The 17032-nt window shown below is 37.2% G+C and overlaps 1 protein-coding gene across 1 annotated transcript in view; it reads right to left on the bottom strand.

Annotated features, from left to right (window-relative positions):
• The window catches only part of HOOK3 (hook microtubule tethering protein 3), a 116418-nt gene that overhangs the window by 18544 nt on the left and 80842 nt on the right, over positions 1–17032 (bottom strand). The window contains exons 15-17 of the mRNA XM_025444110.3: positions 14966–15106; positions 7283–7370; positions 1219–1253 (exon numbers count right to left, since the gene is read on the bottom strand). Coding sequence (XP_025299895.1) covers positions 1219–1253; positions 7283–7370; positions 14966–15106 — 264 coding nt within the window. The remainder of the gene's footprint in view (positions 1–1218; positions 1254–7282; positions 7371–14965; positions 15107–17032) is intronic.

Below are 17032 nucleotides of genomic sequence, written 5' to 3' on the forward strand. Positions count from 1 at the left end.
TCAAGTGTCAGTTGCTAGGACTATCTCACTTTTCCCACCTTAAAAAAAAAAAAAAGGATAGCATGAGGCAAATTACCAGATAATAGAATTTTTTTCCCATCATTGTAGAACAAGTCATTTTCTCTCTGTGATACTGAGGATGTTGGGCTTACTATAGTGGAAGACTGTAACATTCCCAATAGGCTAGCAGTTCATGACCACCCCCGCTCAATGTTTGTTAGGAGAGTTTTCCTAGAAAGTGATAGGAAGCATTAAAATTGTTACTGGGTGTGAGAAAAATCACGAAACATTCCTAACAATGTCAACCTCAGCTAAAGATAAAAATGGATGAAGATTTCATCATGAGAAAACAAATGCAACGTTTTACAATTTATTTCACTTTTAGATTAAAAAGTCACTTTCATATATTTGCAATTCAAGGAAATGTTTGAAAAATCTGCTGCTGCTAAGCTCTGTAGTACTTTAAAAAGGAAAATTCTGGGTTGCCTGGGTGGCTCAGTGGTTGACCGTCTGCCTTTGGCTCAGGATCGAGTCCCACATCAGGCTCCCTGCATGGAGCCTGCTTCTCCCTCTGCCTCTGTCTCTCTCTGTGTGTCTCTCATGAATAAATAAATAAATAAATCTGAAGGAAGGAAGGAAGCTAGGAAGCTAAGAAGGAAGGAAGGAAGGAAGGAAGGAAGGAAGGAAGGAAGGAAGGAAGGAAGGAAGGAAGGAAGGAAGATTCAGCTAGTTATACTCTAGCACTGGCAAACTATAGTCTGTGTGCCAAATTCAGCCTGCTGCTTGTTCTTGTATAAAGTTTTATTGGAACAGTCACATCAGTTTATATATAATCTATGGCTGCTTTCAAACTACACAACTAAGTGGTTGTGACACAGACCATGGCTTACAAAGCCTAGGGTAACTGCTGGCTGGCCCTTTATAGAAAAAGGTTTCTGCTTCCTGATCTAGCGTCTCAAACTCCTAACTATGGTTAGACATACTATCACAAAGATATAAAACTCTGGAATCCTATTTGAGAAAACAGTTCTAAAGCAGTACTTATTTTTAATTTAAGGACCTTGGATGGAGATGACCCTTCAGACACTATGAATGTGTCTTATAATTTCCCCTATCCTCAGGGCCACCTGTGCCATTGCCTAGATCCTCTGTAATAACCTAACAAAATACTTTTATTTCACGAGAGAACAGAAGAGATTCAACAGCTTTCATACTTACAGATGTTCTTCCAGCTTCTTTTTTAGAAGAACTGACTGAAAATGAAAAATAATAAAAATTTATTTAACATTTTAACTAATAAATTACTTTGTAAAAATAAACAGCACAATAGTAATCAACTCTGAATGGGTTCTCAGTAAATTCTCTGGTCAAAGAGCTTAAAACATACAATGTACCTAAGTCTATTTCTCTTGGCATAAAATACCTAGAAACTGTATATCTGAATCATCTATTTATAGTCAGGAAGAATTGAATAAAAAGGCCACTTATATATAGACCTACCATTCCTGGACTCAATAGGCAGGTAGAATTCTAATAATAATAGATTTTTTCCCTAACATATTTTTTATCTATATTATTTTCCTTGCATCATGATAGAGAATGGGATCAATTTCCATGAATGCTGACCTACTCAGAGATTTCTGAATATGCACACAAATAATTTCTGTGATTATATATGGGAATGTGAAGGATGGTGTATGCATAGAATTTAATTTACTGAAAAACACAGTTTTGGCTGGGTGTTTTTATTTCTTTATTTTTTAATTTTTTTAAAAAATTTATTTATTTATTCATGAGAGACACAGAGAGAGAGAGGCAGAGACACAGGCAGAAGGAGAAGCAGGCCCCATACAGGGAGCCTGATGTGGGACTCCATCCCAGGACTCCAGGATCACGCCTTGAGCCAAAGGCAGGCGCTTAACCACTGAGCAACCCAGGAATCCCAAACTAGGTGTTTTTAAAAAATGTCTCCTAGGGGAGGTGTCTGGGTGGCTCAGTTACTTAAACATCTGACTCCTGATTTCAACTCAGGTCATGATCTCAGTGTCCTAGAATGGAGCCCTGTTGGGGCTCCAGGCTCAATAGGGACTCTGCTTGAGAATTCTTTCTCTCTCTAAAAGAAATATAATCTAAAAAAAAAAAAAAAAAGTCTCCTAGGGGTACTTGATTTTGGCTCAGGTCAAGATCTCAGGATTGTGAGATTGAGCCCTATGGTGGTTTGCACTGGGCATGGAGCTTGCTTAGGATTCTCCCTCTCTTGGGATGCATGGGTGGCTTAGTGAGTTAAGTGTCTGCCTTCAGGTCAGGTCACGATCCCGGGGTCCTGGGATTGATTCCCACATCCGGCTCCCTGTTCAGCGGGGAGTCTGCTTCTCCCTCTGCCTCTGCCCCCTGGCTTGTGCTCTCTGTCACTCATTCTCTCAGAGAAATAAAATATTTAATAAACAAAAAAAAAAAAAAAAAAAAAGATTCTCTCTCTCCCTCTTTCCCCCCAGTTCACATGTGTGGTTTTTCTCTCAAAACAACAACACACACATGGTCTCCTAAAAAGCAGGATATTAGGATTGGCCTAAAAATAAAAACTAATAGCATTCGATAAAGGACCACTAGGTTTAATAATTAAACTTAACATTTGTAAGGTACATATTATAAATGAATTCTATGAAACATTCCACTTTGAGATAAATTCAGCCAAACCCAATTAATACAGGCTTATAAAACAACCTGCCCAGTCAAAAGCAGCAGTGAAGGGGGTAAAGCCTTCACACCAAGTTCTTGGATTTTCAGTCACCTGATTTATTTATTTATTTATTTTTAAAGATTTTATTTATTCATGAGAGACACAGAGAGGGAGAGTTAGAGACATAGGCAGAGGGAGAAGCAGGCTCCATGCAGGGAGCCGGATGTGGGACTCAATCCCGGGACTCCAGGATCACATCCTGGGCTGAAGGCAGATGCTCAACCACTGAGCCACCTAGGTGTTCCTCAGTCACCTGATTTAAAAATGACTATGTAACTGTTTATTCACACCCATTGTAACAGAGCTCTGGAGTTTATCAAGTTTACTTCTTTGCTCAATATGTCAACTATACCAAGATCAATGGACTGCAAGGCCCCCTACAAGTGCTTCCCCCAAATATAAAAAAAGGGCAATAAACCCTGTTAACTTTTTTTTTTAGATTTTATTTATTCATGAGAGACACACAGAGAGAGGCAGAGACGCAAGCAGAGGGAGAAGCAGGCTCCATGCAGGGAGCCGGATGTGGGACTCGATCCTGGGTCTCCAGGATCACACCCTGGGCTGAAGGCGGCGCTAAACTGCTGAGTCACCTAAACTGCTGGGCCACTGGGGCTGCCCCCCTGTTACCTTTCATTAATTTTTTTTTTAAATTTTTTTTTTTTTTTTTTTTATTTATGATAGTCACAGAGAGAGAGAGAGGCAGAGACACAGGCAGAGGGAGAAGCAGGCTCCATGCACCGGGAGCCCGATGTGGGATTCGATCCCGGGTCTCCAGGATCGCGCCCTAGGCCAAAGGCAGGCGCCAAACCGCTGCGCCACCCAGGGATCCCCGCCTGTTACCTTTCAATTGTTACTTTGTTCCTTCTTTAATACAGGCAGTAAAATGAAAATACTTTCTAAATACCTGTAATTTTGCATTTACATTTTGACTGGGCTCTAGCAGAATTAGTTTAAAAAAGTTTTTTTTAAAAAGATTTATTTATTTGAGACAGAGAGAGAGAGAGAGAAAGAGAGAACACGAGAACACAAGCAGGGCGAGCGGCAGGCAGAGGGAGAAACAGAAAACTGCTGAGCAGGAAGCCTGATGCGACTCTATCCCAGAACCCCGGATTACGACCTGAACTGAAGGCAGATGCTTAACTGACTGAGCCACCCAGGTGCCCTGCAAAATTAGTTTTACCTGAGATAATACACAATAATTATCTCATGAATGGTTAATATACCAGGCACTGCACTAAAGTATATCATATGCAGTCTCATGTTAATCTCACAACTGTGAACAATATTAGACTCATCTTATAGGTGAGAAAGGTGAGACTGGGGAGACATTCCGTAACTTTCAAGTGGCAGACCCAGAATTATAACCCAGGTCTGAAAACAAAAAACAAAACAAAACAAAACAAAACAAAACAAAACAAAACAATCCAGGTATGCCAGACTCCAAAGTTTGTGCATGGTCTTTACTTCCATGCTTCTTAAACTCCACCACCTCTCCACTGAAGACTGTTACTACTATAGAGGGGGCAGGAGGGGCCAGACTGCAATAGCAAGCCTCAAAATAATTTATAAAAATGTACTAATTAGGGTGGCTCAGTGGTTGAGCGTCTGCCTTCGGCTCAGGGTGTGATCCCAGAGTATTGGGATTGAGTCCCACATCAGGCTCCCTGCATGGAGCCTGCTTCTCTCTCTGCCTATGTCTCTGCCTTTCTCTGTGTCCCTCATGAATAAATAAATAAAATCTTTAAAATAAATGTACTAATTATAATATGGAGGTAGAGCAGAAGTGGGATGAGGGAAAAAATAAGAGCAGGTGTCTTTTTGGTTTGACTTGTTAAGTTTTCAATATCCTTTAAATATCTTAAGAGTAAAGGGCATAAACCTGTAAGGCAAATAATATATTCACTGCATATAAAATTCCTGTATTAAAAATTTCAATACCATAAATTATGATGGAAGAGAATGTACATAAATAAAAAATTTGCTCAATATATAGAAATGAATAGAAAGCCATACTTACAATAGCCTTTTGAGCAGAAACCATGCCAAGAGACAGAGAGGACATATTAGTATGAAGCAAACACAGCAGCCAATAGAAGGAACGATTTAGTAATCCATGAACAGAGGTAAAAGTTATACATTTTTTTAAAAAAATGTACATTTTTCTTTCTTCTATGGTCTCCTCATCCTGTCTTGTTCTCTTGAGTTTTATACACTGTGGCTAGCTCAAATTATCCATATGACTGGATATAACAATGCTTTTTCTGTTTCCATGCTAAAGATAAATGACATAAAAATAATAATAAAAATGTGTAAACCATCCTACTCTCTGACTTAGGGTCACATGAAAGGACTATGCTTTTGGTAACAGAAATAGGCAGAAATTATGCCGTTCTTCAGAGAGGATCAGTTCCATCTGGTTGGTTGTCCTACGTACTACATATTCCTGAGATGCAGCACTATAGGTTAGTGAAAGAGAAGACAAAAACATCAAACATTTGCTGGGGGAAAGAACCACACCATTTATTTCTTCTCACCATTTTGAGGTATATCACAATAAAGGAAGTTCCTATCTGAATCTTTTCTATATATATATAAAAGAACTCTAAGGAGATAGATCTAAGAATTTAGAGCAACACATTTCTTTAGCATCTGGGCAGTTAAATAAACTAACTTATGCAAAGGGTACTTTCAGGGCTAGCATTTCACTTCTGAAGTATATATTCTCTTTAATGACACACAGCATATTTAATTAGATTTCATTACCACCACAGTGATACCTAAATCAGGCTATGCGAAATTACTTTTTAACAGAATAAACTCCTTCTGTACGTTCTGCTACAAGTAAGTGAATCAAGTATGTATAATAGCTATGACTGTAACACTAAGGTAGAGCTGATATGACTTCTTCGGCCATTCCTACGGACCACATGCCCTTCCCCTCTCTCCCATAACAAATCAACAAAAAGTCTCCTCAAAGTTTTGTAAACAAAGTTTATATTTACCTTAGTTTAAGGGATCTAGTGATTTTACTGAAGAAATCACTTTGGTTCATCTCTAATATCCTCTTACTTAGACTGAGATTTTAATACACTAATGTTGTTTTGCTTCACCTCTTTCTGGTTGAGCATTCTGGATTAAAAACATGTTTAAAAGTAAACCATGATATTTCAAACTAGTTCCATTTTAATAAGGGAATTAAGGTAGTTTAGATGTTGGTGACAATTTTAGGAACTAGGAATCAATTTGGGATCTAAGAAGGACTACCAACACACTAATTGAAGAACAAACTAAAGTCAGTGATCTTAGGAAGAGCATACTGCTAATAGAAGATAGATGTATATTTATGAAACTTATAAAATTAGGTCAATGATGAGCTTTTTTATCTAATATTCACAGGTTTTGAGTAATAGACTGGTCCCTTCATTGGTTCCTTTTGTTTTCATACGCTCCTACATTAACAAGGCTGGATAGAAATGATATATCTATGGTTCTGACAATTCTCCAAAAAGACTATCAGTGAAAGCAACTATGTAGATTTATACTCAAAAGCCAGAGTTTATAGAAAATTACACCAGCAATAATTAAACAAGAGCCAACTGTCTGAAGCAAAGATTGATCACTAAAATTAAGGCTTTCTTTCCTCCTCTTTACACTATTTTTGAACACTCTACAGTTGTAGTTCCACCGTATACTGCTTATTGAATGTAAAGGATTTGCAAAATTTAATTGACACTTCATTAGATACTCAGACTATGTGCTTCATAAGCACTGTGATAATTTAGACAGTGAGTATGAAAACATGAAAGTCCATCTAGTTCTTCTGGTTCAACACATTTAGTACATTCTAACGTGAGCATGCCAGTCAAGCAGGCAAGGCTATGACAGATATGCAAAGTATAAGGGAATATTAAAAAAGCTCACTGAACTTATATTTGAGTGGGGCAGGGCTGAGGATAGTAAGAAGGATTCAGAAATTCTGAGATGGTTATTTTTAGGGATAGCATTATATTTAAAAATATAAATTACACATAAAAAATTTCTACTTGAACATGCTAATTTCTACTAGCATTTTGCTGTTGTTGACCTGAAGGAAAAACCCTATATTCTGAATACTGAGATGAGTCCATTTATAACACAAAGCCTTGGGGAGCCTGAGTGGCTCAGTCAGAAGACCATGTGACTCTTGATCTCAGGGTCATGAGTTTGAGGCCCACAGTGGGTGTAGAGGTTAATGTATGTAAGTGAATAATAAAAACTTAAAAAAAAAAAAAAAAAAGTAGCTTCCCTACTTTCTAAGGCAAACAAATGAAAACCACCACCAATTAATTCCTTAGTTATTAACTACAAATAAACTTCTAATTCCTAGCCGAGTGATTCCAAAACAATGAAGTACTGTCTGGTCTTTTTCATAAGGAATGTTAGTAAAAAGAAAATATTGCTTCTTTTCTATTACCAATGTAATTATAAATTATTTTGATAGAGACAATTAAAAAATAACATTGTGAAACTGTTGCACCATAGTTGGCACACGTTAAAACTTACATCTTCTGCTTTTGAGCCTTGATCTTGTAAAGACTTTTGCAATTCTTCAACTTGTGACTGTACTTCCAGAAGTCTTTGATTTACCAGCCTAGAAATCAAATGAATAATAATTTTCCAAATCCAGACTTAATTATACCTTCTCCCTAGGTCGTCATATTGGTTAGAGAGACAGCATAACTCGCAAAACAAACCCTCATGTTAAGATAAATAGTAGAGCTCACTGTTCTAGTTGGTTATATTTTGTTTACTTAAAATTTCTATGATGATTTCAAATATGGTAGTTTAGTGGACATATTTTGTTGCACAAGTATACTTGTTTACACATATCGAATTATTTGAAGCTCACTTCAATACATTTTTATTCAAGCTATGTATCAGGCACTATGCTCAGCCCTATGTTAAAAGATCCCTGGGCAGCCCCGGTGGCGCAGCGGTTTAGCGCCGCCTGCAGCCTGGGGCGTGGTCCTGGAGACCCGGGATCGAGTCCCACGTCAGGTTCTCTGTGTGGTGCCTGCTTCTCCCTCTGCCTGTGTCTCTGCCTCTCTCTCTCATTCTCTCTCTCTCTCTCTGTCTCTATGAATAAATAAAATAAAATCTTAAAAAAAAAAAAAGATCCCTGTACTCAAGGAATTTAGTGAGGAAGCCAAATATTAAAATACAAGATAAATACTTCCACATAGTACATAGAGGTCCCAAAAAGGACTAATGACTGCTTGAAGCAGCAAGAACCTTACCTAATTGTGTGGAGGAGTTAGGCTTGACTGAACTGAGACCAGAATAAGAAATAAAAATACTTAAGTGATTAAGGGTGGAAAGCGGATTTAAGACAGAATTCACCATGTCCAAAGCCCACAAAAAAATAAGAGGGTATAAATGAGGTCAAGAATGGCATATCTAGAGCCTACTTAAAAAAAGATTTTTTTAAAAAAGATTTTATTCATTTATTTGACAGAAAGCACAAGCAGGGGGAACAGAGGAGGGAGAGAGAGAAGCAGGCTTCCTGCAGATCAAGGAGCCTAATGTGGAGCTGGATCCCCAGAACCTGCGATCATGACCTGAGTCGAAGGCAGATGCTCAACTGCTGAGCCACCCAGGCATCCCAAGAAAGATAAAGTCTTAAATGCTCACGTTAGATTGGCCATTTAAGAGATGACTGGTTATTTTAATAGGAAACACGTTAGTGAAGCCTGACCATCCTGAATTAATGACAAAACAGGACAATGAGTACTTAGGATGGAAACAGCCAGAAAATTCAATAAGCCATTATTTTTTTACTAAATAAACTAAGAAATTCTTACTATAAATGTTCCAAGTTCTGTAATTAGTGAAAATCACACTAAAAATTCAATCAAATCTATAGTAATAACTGATATTTCTCACATTGAGGAATTTGGGTGTTTTTTAAATAGTGAAGGAAATATCTGAAAACCTATATTTTATATGGGGAGATACACAAATACATTACTAGTGACACTGTAGCTTTGTTCAATTTTTTCAGAAAGTAATATGGAAATATATTTCAAGCTATTAGAGTAGTTCAACTTAGCCACTTTTGAAATTATTTAGTCAACAAATATTGTAAACCTATTAGGCCTTGGTAATTACCATAAAAGATAACAAAATATAAATATATAATAATAAAAATATAAAATATAGTAAGTCCATATCAAGATGTTCCTTGTAAGTATCTAAAAACAACTCCAATGTCCAGTAATGGCAAATAGACAAATGAACAAAGCAATATAACTGTTAAAGCGTGAAGTATACATAAATACACAAGTGAAGCTATTGGTGAGCTTGGCTCTGGTAGAGCCCTGACTGCAATAGGAAGCAGTGCCCCAACCCTTAAAGATAGCATGACCAACAGCAGTGTAGATACAGTATAGAACCAGCAGCTTGAAAAATGCCAAGGGCAGACTCGAGGGACACTGATTTGCTCCTCTTGGAATGTGTCCCAAAAAGGCACAGACCCTTCCAGGAATAAGGGAACTGGCAAGTACCATTTCTCTTCGCTTGTCTTCCAGCACAAACACATAGCCACCACTCCTATTTAACTTCCTTGCACCAAGCACTGCCTCATGTTTCCACCCCTCACAGTCACGCTCCTCTTAGTCCTAGTGCTGCAGGCCCCCTCCCGCAGAAGACTGGCACAAGCCCTGCTAACACCACATCTCCTAACCTGTGTGTTTTGTGGGACCTCTGGTCTCACTTGTGAGGCAGATCTCATTTCACAAGCACACCACTACACCCCTTGTTAAAACACTCCCCATCCCTGCTGGGGACCAAACACTGCCCACAAATAGGCAAAGAGAATATCTATAGACAATGGGAATGAAGGAAAAAGAGGTCAAAACTCAACAGCAGAGCACACATGTAGGAGAAACTCCAAGAAGTGCCAGGCCCTGGGGAACAGGGGATACTGCAATACAGGACATCTTCTTCATAAGGCTATTATCATTATGAGCAAGAGAAGTAGCTGACTTTCCACCAGAAATAGACACAGAAAATAAGGCAAAATGAGGAGACACAGAGATATTTGCCAAATACAAGAACAGGACCAAACCACAGCAAGAAACCAAAGCAAGAGAGACATATGTAATAATATGCCTGACAAGGAATATAACATAATGACAATAAGGAAACTCACTGAATTTGAGAAAAGAATGGAGGACATCATTGAGACCCTTACACAGCATTAAAAAGGAACCAATCAGAAATGAAGTATACAATAAATGAAATTAAAAATACACTTGATGTAATAGGAGGCTAGATGAAGTAGAGGAATGAATTAATGACCTGAAAGAGCAATGGGAAGTAACCAAGTTAAGCAAAGGAGAAGAAAGAAAATTAAGCAAATTGATAGTAGTCTTAGAAAACTCAGCAACTCCATCAAACATAATAACATCTGCATTATAGGGATCTCAGAAGAAGAAGAGAGAACTGAGGGAGCAGAAAACTCATCTGAAGAAATAACAGCTGAAAACTTGCCCAGTCTGGGGGAGGAAACAGATATCAAGATCCAGGCGGCACAGAGATCCCGCCAAAAATCCAACCCAGAAAGATCCATACAAACACATATAATACGATGGGTAGAGTTAGGGATAAAGAAAAAAAAATTAAAAGCAGCGAGAAAAGAACAGTTACATACAACGGAAACCCCATAAGGCTATCAGCAGATTTTTCAGCAGAAACCTCGCAGGACATAAGGAGTGGCATAATATACTCAAAGTGTTGAAAGGGAAAAAATCTCTAGCCAAGAATATACTCTATCCAGCAGGACTGTCATTCAGAACAAAAGGAGAGATAAAGAGTTTCTCAGACAAACAAAAGCTAAAGGAATTCATGACCACTAAACCAACCCTACAAGAAATACAAGAATACAAGAAATACAAGAACAAATACAAGTCCCCAGAAAGGGGACTCTGAGTGGAAAGGAAAGGCCATAAGGGAGCATGAAAAGTAAAATACACAAAAGTAGTAAAAATAAATATTTCTGTAAAAATCAGTCAAAGGATTCATAAAAGGAAAGGATGTAAAATATGACACCATATGCCTAAAAGATAGGGTGGGGGGGGGGGAAGAAAATGGGTTTAAACTTAATATAAACTGCTATATGCAGAAGATATTATATACAAACCTAATGATAACCACAAATCAAAAATCAGTAATAGGTATGCAAAGAATAAAGAGAAAAGAATCCAAATATATCACTAAAGAAGCCAACAAACCATGTAATAGAACAAAGGAAGAAAAGATCACAGAAAAACTATAGAAACAGCCACAAAACAAGTAACAAAATAGCAATAAATACACATGTATCAATAATTACATTGGTATAAATGGACTAAATGCTCCAATCAAAACAGGGTGACAGAGTAGATAGAAAAACAAGACCCATCTGGGGTGCCTGGGTGGCTCAGTGGTTGAGTGTCTGCTTTTGGCTCAGGTTGTGATCCTGGGGTCCTGGGATCGAGTCCTGCATCAGCCTCCCTACAGGGAGCCTGCTTCTCCCTCTGCCTAAGTCTCTGCCTCTCTTTCTGTGTCTCTCATGAATAAATAAAATCTTTTTATTTTTATTTTTTTATTTATGATAGTCACAGAGAGAGAAAGAGAGAGAGGCAGAGACATAGGCAGAGGGAGAAGCAGGCTCCATGCACCGGGAGCCCGATGTGGGATTCGATCCCAGGTCTCCAGGATCGCGCCCTGGGTCAAAGGCAGGTGCCAAACCGCTGCGCCACCCAGGGATCCCATGAATAAATAAAATCTTAAAAAAAAAAAAAAAAAGGGGGACCCATCTAGATGCTGTCTACAGAAGACTCATTTCAGACCTAAAGTCACATGCACATTGAAAGTGAGGGGATGGAGAAACATTGATCATGCAAATGGATGTCAAAAGAAAGTCAGAGTAGCTAACTTATAATGGAAAAGGTAGCTTTAAAACAAAGACTGTGGGAGTGCCTAGGTGGCTCAGTCAACTGGGCATCTGTCTTTGGCTCAAGTCATGGTCTTAGTGTTCTGGGACGAAGCTCTGTGCTGGGCTCCCTGCTTAGTGGGGCGGATGCCTCTCCCTCTCCCTTACTTGTGCTTTCTCTCTCTTTCAAATAAATAAAATCTTTAAACAATAACAACAAAAACAAAGATTGTAACAAGAGATAAGGACACTATTTAATAATAAAGGAGACAATCCAACAAGAGGATATAACAATTTAAAAAATTTATGCACCCAACATGGGAGCATCCAAATACATAAAACATTTAATAACAAACATAAAGGAACTAATCTCTAGTAATACAATAACAGTAGGGGACTTTAACACCCACTTACATTAATGGATAGATCACCCAAACAGAAAATCAAGAAGGGAAGAGTGGCTTGAATGACATCCTAATAAAAAATCAAGAAGGCTCCAACCACAGGATGATAGTCTCCTCTAGGAGGCAAGGAAGAAGGAAGGAGGAAGGAGAGAGGAGAAGGAGCTTTAGGAATGGAAACCATAGGGGCTACCAACTGTTTCTGAAGTGTGTTTTCCTTAAAAATATCTGAATCCGAAATGGCAAAATTTTAATTTATGTGAACCCTGGGTGCCTGGTGCATAAGCATATTCCATTATTCATTCTACTTTTTCGTGTGTTTGGCAAACATCTTAATAAAACATTAGAAAATTAAAAAAAAAAATCAAGAAGGAAAGTGTGGCTGAATGACAGAACATTCCATCCAAAACAGCAGAATACACATTCTTTTCTAGTGCATATGAAATATTCTCCAGAACAGATCACGTACTAGGCCAGAAAACAGGTCCCTCAACAAATTAAAAAAATCAGTCATACCACAAATCTTTTCTGACCACAATGCTACGAAACTAGAAATTAACCACAAGAAAAAATCTGGAAAGAGCATACATACGTAAGGGTTAAATATCATGTTACTAAACAACGAATGGGCCAAACAAGAAATCAAAATTACATGGAAACAAATGAAAATGAAAACACAATGGTCCCAAATCCTTGGGATGCAGCAAAAGTGGTTCTATGAACAAGTTTATACTAATATAGGTCTATGTCAAGAAGAAAAATCTCAAATAACCTCACTTTTCACATAAGAGAAAAAGAAGAACAAAACCCAAACCCAGGAAATGGAATGAAATAAAAAAGATCAGAGCAGCTTTAAATGATATACAAACTAAAAAAACCATTAGAACAGATCAATGAAACCAAGTTTTTTTTTTTTTTAAGATTTTATTTATTCTTTTGAGAGGTAGAGGAGAGCATGCATGCACGTGCATGAGCAGGGGAAGGGGCTGAGGGAGCAGCAGACTTCCCACTGAGCAGGGAGCCAGATGTGAGGCTCCATCCCAGGACCCTGAGATCATGACCTGAGCTGAAGGCAGACGCCTAACTGACTGAGCCGGCCAGGTTTCTGTTTATTGCAGCATTATTTACAAGAGCCAAACTATGGAAATAGCCAAATGCCCACTGATAGCTGAATGGATGAAAAGTTGGTATATATAAAATGGAATAACTGTCATAAAAAAGAATGACACCTTGCCATTTGCAATGACATGGATAGAAAGAATAATGTTAAGTGAAATAGAGAAAGACGAATACTATATGATTTCATTCATACGTGGAATTTAAGAAACAAAACAAATGAGCAAAGAAAAAAGAGACAAACCAAAAAAACAGACTTTTAACTATAAAGAACACACTGATGGTTATCAGAAGGAGAATGGATGTGGGAAGGCAGGAAAGAAAGGATTGGGATTAAAGTGTACACTGATCATGATGAAAACATAAAGTAAGATAAAATGAGTAAAAAGAACAAACACAATACTAAGTTGTAAACAGCTGTAAATGTCATCAGGATTTAGGAGGTAATCTGTCATCTACAACATGAGTGCTGTGTCAATGACAAGTAGTTGTTTTGTTTCTGATGAGAGAAGACTGATAGCTGTAAGGCCTGTGAGAAACAATGCAAAGCATTATAAAGGAAGTTGTGGGTGTCAATTTACTGGAAAAAAATTAGGGTACAGAGAAGGGCTTCCTGTACGATGGCTACAATAGAGCCCAGAGGCAAAGGATGATGGAGGTCAACAGGGTGTTCTCAGTGTGGGACCGCATGATTGCCAGCTGATTTCTGCAATTCCCTTTCTCCTCTTTTCATTTAAAACTTCTTCTAAGTATTTTTTAAAAGTACTCATTTTCTATGCTCTTACAACTGATATAAAACTATTTTCCTTTAATTTATACTTAATTATGCTCTACTAATCATCCTGGTATTTATACTGCTTGCTGATTCTACCTCAGCAGCTTTAAAACTTAAGGTGCCAAGAAGGGCAGGACATGTAAAATTGTCCTAACAGTACTGACTCACAAGAATGACTCATATCTGGGAAATACCAAATCAATAAGACATAATAAAGAATCTGTAATATCAGGCAAACTATGAAACCATTAATAAAAATGTCAAATCCCTCAAAAATAACAGTGTATCACAGCAGTAAGGAAAGGAAAAGACATATGTTTGGTATCTAAGAAACATTTCCAAAAAAGAAAAGAAAGATTGTCACAACAGGATATAAAATTAGTCCTTTCCAGAGTAAGCTACTGCTTTATAAAGTAGCTTTGAATGACTGCCTAATGCAATACACTGAAAACTTAGAAGCAGAAAAGTGGTTTTCTTGTATAATTTGCAGATTCTAAATTCTCATAATTGTTTATAAGATGAAAGACATTTTTTCAGGGTCCCAAGAAATAAGAGCTTGTTTTGTTTTTTTTTTTTTTTTAAAAGCTCTTGTTTGTGGGGAGGAGGGGGGGAAGCTCTTGTCAATTCAGTTTTGATGGATCCTATTTTTCTCATATTAACTGATCCTTCAATACCTTAGCTTATAAAAACAGGATAAACTTTATTAATCTGATAATATATACAACTGAAATTGTGAAAGATTGAATGATCAGGTTTTTTAATCCTCTAGTTTTAATTAGAAAGAGAAAAGGGGAAATAAAGAGGAAATGTTGTTGTAAAGAGGCACAATACTTTTCCACAATGGATTAAAGTCCTCTTAAAATGGAATGGAATAACATATTATCAGTTTTCAAAATATAATTCAAATCTTTAAGGTAATCAAAATCAAAGAAAACAGAGAAAACCGGTGTTTACATGCTGCCATCTATATACATTCCTACCTATTCTCTGTCTCCAGCTCATTCTTGCGCAGATTTGCATCATCCAGAAGACTCTGCAATAAGGCGATTTTTTCATTGTCTGAACCCTCTTGGTTAATTTTTAACATCTTATTCTCATGTTGAAGACGAATAAGTTTCTCCCTAAATTAGCAAAAAAAAAAAAAAAAAAAAAAAAAAGCCTGATTATGTGGCACATCAAAACAATATCGTTATAAAATCCAGCTATGCACAATTACAGATTTAATACATAGGACAGAAATGAAAAACAAAATACCTGCAAAGAATTTAGCTCTTGTAACTGGCTAAGACATTACATTTCAGGTCTTGAGTACTTTCTTTTCAGAATGAATAATCTGAAGATAACAGCATCCAAACATCCAAATACCATGATTTATAATGAATGATATCAAATTTTTTTTTCTTTTTGGTTTAAATGTTTAAGCTAGGAGTTCATTGATGTATTTGTTCTTTGGTTTGTATCCAAAAATACAATCTCTAATCCTTTGCTCTTGAAATGCCAATTACTTGGTGTCAAGATATAATATTCAATGAAGAATGCCTTCAAGATATGCAGTCCCCCCATTCCAATAAAAATGTTAAATTGTATTCTTGCTAACAAGCTGTTATTATCAGAGCTATATCTGCTATTTACACTTATTCACAATCTTTTCATATCATTAAATATTATATGTTAATGATAATACTTTAAATGACAAGTTAAACAATATAGATGAATTGTTATTTATTTAATCAATACCCAATTATTTCAAATTTGACTGTTACTAATTTTGAGCTTTAACATGCTAGTAACAATCAGCTTTATTGGTTATTTCCTTAGGATTAATTTCTAGAAAGGTGACTTAGGGGTTGAGACACAGGCACATTTAAGATTTATTTATTTATTTATTTTTGTGTGAGAGAGGAGAGAGAGAGAGCGAGAGTGAGAGAACACAAAGAAAAGGGCAGAGAGAAAAGCAGACTCCCCATTAAGCAGGGAGCCTGACATGGGGCTTGATCCCAGGATCCTGAGATCATGACGTGAGCTGCAGGCAGATGCTTAACCGAGTCACCCAAGCACTGAAGAGATAGGCACCTTTGTAGACAATATCCACATTCTGCCAAACTGCTCAAAGGAAAAGTTGTATCACCACAAGAGGAAAAAAAAAAAAAAGAATTATGTGTGGTGATGAATGTTAACTAAACTTATTGTGGTGATCGTTTCACATTATAGACATATATGAAATCATCATGCGGACACCTGGGTGGCTCAGTGGTTGAACGTCTGTCTTTGGCTCAAGGCATGATCCCGGAGGTCCGGGATCAGGTCCCACATTGGGCTCCCTGCATGGAGCCTGCTTCTCCCTCTGCCTTTGTCTCTGCCTCTCCGTTGTCTCTCATGAATAAATAAATAAAATTAAAAAAAAAATCATCATGTTGTACACCTTCAACTAAAACAATATTGTATCTCATCTCTTTTACCATTTCTTTTTCTTGACAGCTTTTCGGGAAACAGTATATTTAAATTTGTACTGAGTCATTCTCAAAAAAAGCCATTTTATTTGTTGAATCTTTATCAATTTTCTTTTTCCTCAGGTTAAAAATCCAACTGCATAACCTAAAAGCCTCCTTGTTTTAATTTTTATTTATTTCTTTATTAATGAGATAGAGGAGGCATACATGTATGAGTGCGAGGAGGGGGACAGGGAGAGAGAGAATCTTAACCAGATTCCACACCTAACATAGAGCCTGACACAAGGCTTGAGCCCATGACCCTAAGATCATGATTTGCTGAGTGGAAATTTAGAGTCAGACACTTATCTGACTGAGCCACCCAGGTCCCCCCCCCCCAAAAAAAAAATGTTTTTTATTTTTTTGGCATAGTCATGTACTTAGAAGCATTTATAAATAATAAATGTTTATTCATTCTACAAATATTATTCCTCCAAAAATAAAGTACCACATCAGATGGTAGATAAGTGAGATATACAAGGTGCTCCCAGTGTTGGTGTTGCATTATACTCCTTTTGTTTATCCTCCTTAAATAAGTGCCAACAACATAAATTAAGA

The sequence above is a fragment of the Canis lupus genome, chromosome 16, assembly GCF_003254725.2.
Source record: "Canis lupus dingo isolate Sandy chromosome 16, ASM325472v2, whole genome shotgun sequence".
Lineage (NCBI taxonomy): Eukaryota > Metazoa > Chordata > Mammalia > Carnivora > Canidae > Canis > Canis lupus.